The sequence below is a fragment of the Boleophthalmus pectinirostris genome, unplaced genomic scaffold (assembly GCF_026225935.1).
Source record: "Boleophthalmus pectinirostris isolate CB_2022bp ecotype Guang Dong unplaced genomic scaffold, ASM2622593v1 HiC_scaffold_2635, whole genome shotgun sequence".
NCBI classification, from domain to species: Eukaryota; Metazoa; Chordata; class Actinopteri; order Gobiiformes; family Gobiidae; genus Boleophthalmus; species Boleophthalmus pectinirostris.
Genome location: NW_026571253.1, coordinates 1 through 3,194, shown reverse-complemented (window position 1 = coordinate 3,194; position 3,194 = coordinate 1). Strand labels below are relative to the sequence as shown.

At 37.5% G+C, this 3,194-nt stretch overlaps 1 protein-coding gene across 1 annotated transcript; it reads right to left on the bottom strand.

The window, feature by feature from the left end:
* Window positions 1-321: 321 nt before the first annotated feature.
* LOC129410835 (BOS complex subunit TMEM147-like) lies at window positions 322-2,652 on the bottom strand. The gene is made up of 5 exons (XM_055159742.1): window positions 2,577-2,652; window positions 2,364-2,500; window positions 2,184-2,268; window positions 1,991-2,112; window positions 322-1,062 (listed from the first exon to the last, which is right to left on the bottom strand). Exons 1-5 carry the CDS (start codon window positions 2,640-2,642, stop codon window positions 942-944), a joined length of 531 nt encoding a protein of 176 aa, XP_055015717.1. The 5' UTR covers window positions 2,643-2,652; the 3' UTR covers window positions 322-941.
* Between the last annotated feature and the right edge of the window lie 542 nt (window positions 2,653-3,194).

The window sequence follows — 3,194 nt, the reverse complement described above, 5'->3', positions numbered from 1 at the left end:
GGATTAGCAGAACATAAAAGAAGCAGATGGCTACAGACTGGTGGTCAAAGCAAGTAATCATTCAAATATGTGCATTTAGCAGAGATTTGAGACCACTCCTTTAGTAAGGCATGAAACATAAAGGTCTGTCTCCTACCAAAATATTTCATACTGAATTTATTATGGTGCAGAATTATAATCCTGCAAAGAGGTTCTCTTTATGGTAATTTGGGAGTAATTCTGTATCTGTCCCCCAGGCAGTAGCTTGTTGTGGTATAAATTAAACTATATTTAAGATTTTGATTTTAAATTCTATAAACATAACCAAAGCATAATGCCATATAAGATAACAACTGTAATGCTGATTTTATTATTAATTAGAAAAACATTAGGCATGATGGCCAGGTTGTTTATGTTATAATATGGCATTTTAGTCTGACATGATTCTGAAAACGGAATGAGCCTCACATTTGGGCTTCCAGTTCCAATGCTGAAATCTAGGTGGTTAAAACGTAAAAGGTCTCTCTGAACTGAATCATCACTACCCAACCCCCAGTACCTGCAGCCAATTATTGATCAGTGCTAGTGCAGCCTCTGCGGCTCAGTGAGTGAAGGTGATAGTTTTCACAAGAGGCATTGCCTATTTATTATACTGGTTTAAACTAATAGCGCAGATACGGTTCCTTTAATTCTCTTAAGTCCCATTAACACTCATTAATTTTAATTCATTAGAAATCTCTCTATTCATCATCAAATTTCACAACATCTTATACTCCAAGTATAAAAACTAATACTAAATCAAATCATTACAACATGTAAATCTTAAGATGTCAGGAGTTATTCAAATCAGACTACCATCTTGGTCTATAAAGTCCCAGAGGTAATTTAACATCTTGTTTCATGTATTGAACCTCTGTCCAGTCTTGAGTCCACAAGGATTTTCTCTGGTGGTTGTGGCGCCTTTAGTTATTGTGGACCAAGGTGACGAAAAGAAAGAGTGAACAAAGAGAGATGGCACCGGTCACCACAGCTTTCACCAAAAGGACGGTCCAGCTGCCCAACAGGAAAACGTGAACGAACAACCTAAAAAACACACAAGGCAGGAAAGCATAAATCAATTACCAATATCCAGTACAAATATTCAGGTATAAACTGCCAACATCTGCCAGCATGTTTAAAATGTAATAAATGGCAAGGTTTTTTGGGGTTTTGCAGCTCCGCAGACCTAGGCCCTATTTCAAGAGTTTCAGAGTTTATTTAACTCGAATTTATTTGAGGAGAAAAGCCATGATCAGTGGACTCCATCAGAGAGGAGGGCATGACAAAAGTAAACCAGAGGCTTTCATTTTACAGGGACGAGAAGTTATGTGACTGTGTAAAAGTTAAACTCAGGTTTGCTATTAAAACAGGACGTTAAGTTAACTTTTTAATAAATAATTAGTACAATGCATTAAAACACATTATTTTCCACAAGTTTGGAGCTAATTTAATACAATTTTAAATTTAAAACTAATTTTACACACCATCACTAACCACATGTTGCACTAAAATTTCCCATATTTCAGCTATTTGGAGTGTAGTAACATAAATTGTACTTTTAAATACATTTAAGAAATTAAGACAACAAATAACTAAATATATTGATCTATTTACTGGATTTCAAGCTGATTATCTTGACCAAACTAATTTAAGACATTGTCACAAATGGTGAGTTGTGTTACATTATACTGTAAATTACAAACTGAAACAAAAAACTGTAAACGTGGAAAATAGATTCACTTAAAAATTAGATCCTCATCATTAAATCTTTTTTTTTTTAATGTTTCCAGTACTTCTTTAAATGGATAAGTGAATTGTCCAATCAGAGCTGTCCTCCAGACAGATTCTAGCTTAACCCTGAACCCGGTTAGGTTCACAGAGTGAGTTACTACGGTGACTAACTCAGGGTTTAGGTTAACTCTTTGTGAAGTAAGTGCAAGTGATCAATTATGATGGTCTGTCTGGTGCTTACTCCATGAGGAATGCCTTGTAGACACAAAGAGTCAACAGCACAGTGACTGGCAGTCTGTAGCTCTTAGGAAGGTCGTATCTGGTGAACATCCACACAACTGCTGCCATTGCGATGTAATGGACCTAAAAACATTCAAGATCTGGTTACATTTATTCCAAGAATTAAACTAAGCAGCATTAAACAAGATACTCACCAAACTAATGTTGGAGTCGAAGCTCATCTGAATGTATTTCCAGTCAAACTCAATGCCTCTGGCTCCAACCCACAAAGGAAGACATCTGAATAATGCAAAATAATGAACAGGATTTAAATTAATGTGATAATCAAGTAACTTTTAAGCCAAAATGAATACCAAGTTGAACAGAAAGTTCACCTGGACATTATCAGTTCAGCTGTTGCCCAGCCCATAGCAGCCACCATGATTTTGTACTCTCCTTTACCAGCATTACGAGACATGACTAGATGGAGGCCCAGCAGGTCGGCCAAATCTACCGTTGCCTTCATGAATTCCTGGAGACAACACAAGGTAGGTTTTAATCCCATAACATGGAATGTAAATAATGATAGGTGTTCATGTCAAACATACCCCAACAAAGTCATAAACTCCGGCTCCTCCTTCCCATGTTGGAAAAAATGTGGCCAAGAATAACATCTGAAGTGAAAACAAACTGTACTTAGACAGAGTACTAAACGTTGAGACAGTGATGGCATACTGACCTCTTGTAACTCTGGCCCAAATAAACTAGTCAAAACTAGTCAGATTTATAAATAACTGTTTAATGACCAACAGTTGGTACTAGAGCCCGACCGATATATCGGTTGGCCGATATTATCGGCTGATATGGGCAACTTTAGGCATATCGGCGATCGGCCGATATGCTTGCTGATAGAGGCCGGTTTTTCACGTGGGCATGTTATACCTCGTTATAAAGTTTAGACTCTCTACATTCTGTTCCTTTAATCCAATTTACAGACGGATAAATGTCCTAATATGTGGCTCCACATCAGTGTTTATCTACGGAGTCATTTGTGTGTGTCCGTACTGTCCCTGAACACACCACAGAGTCGCGTCACTCACGTGTGTTTGTTTACACGCGCAGACATAGATCCAAACACTGAGATTATATTCTTTTTACGGACAATCGGTTTGAGTCTGGATTAAAAGGTCATTTATTAGTGCGGATTTGTGATGTGAGGAGGAGCC

Excerpts from the sequence above, each read along its gene's own strand:
- LOC129410835 (XM_055159742.1), bottom strand. The coding sequence starts at position 2,642 with ATGTTATTCTTGGCCACATTTTTTCCAACATGGGAAGGAGGAGCCGGA. Across the intron at positions 2,501-2,576 it reads GAGTTTATGACTTTGTTGGG|GAATTCATGAAGGCAACGGT; the intron begins GTATGTTTGACA and ends TGTTGTCTCCAG. Across the intron at positions 1,063-1,990 it reads TACAAGGCATTCCTCATGGA|GTTGTTCGTTCACGTTTTCC; the intron begins GTAAGCACCAGA and ends TGTGTTTTTTAG.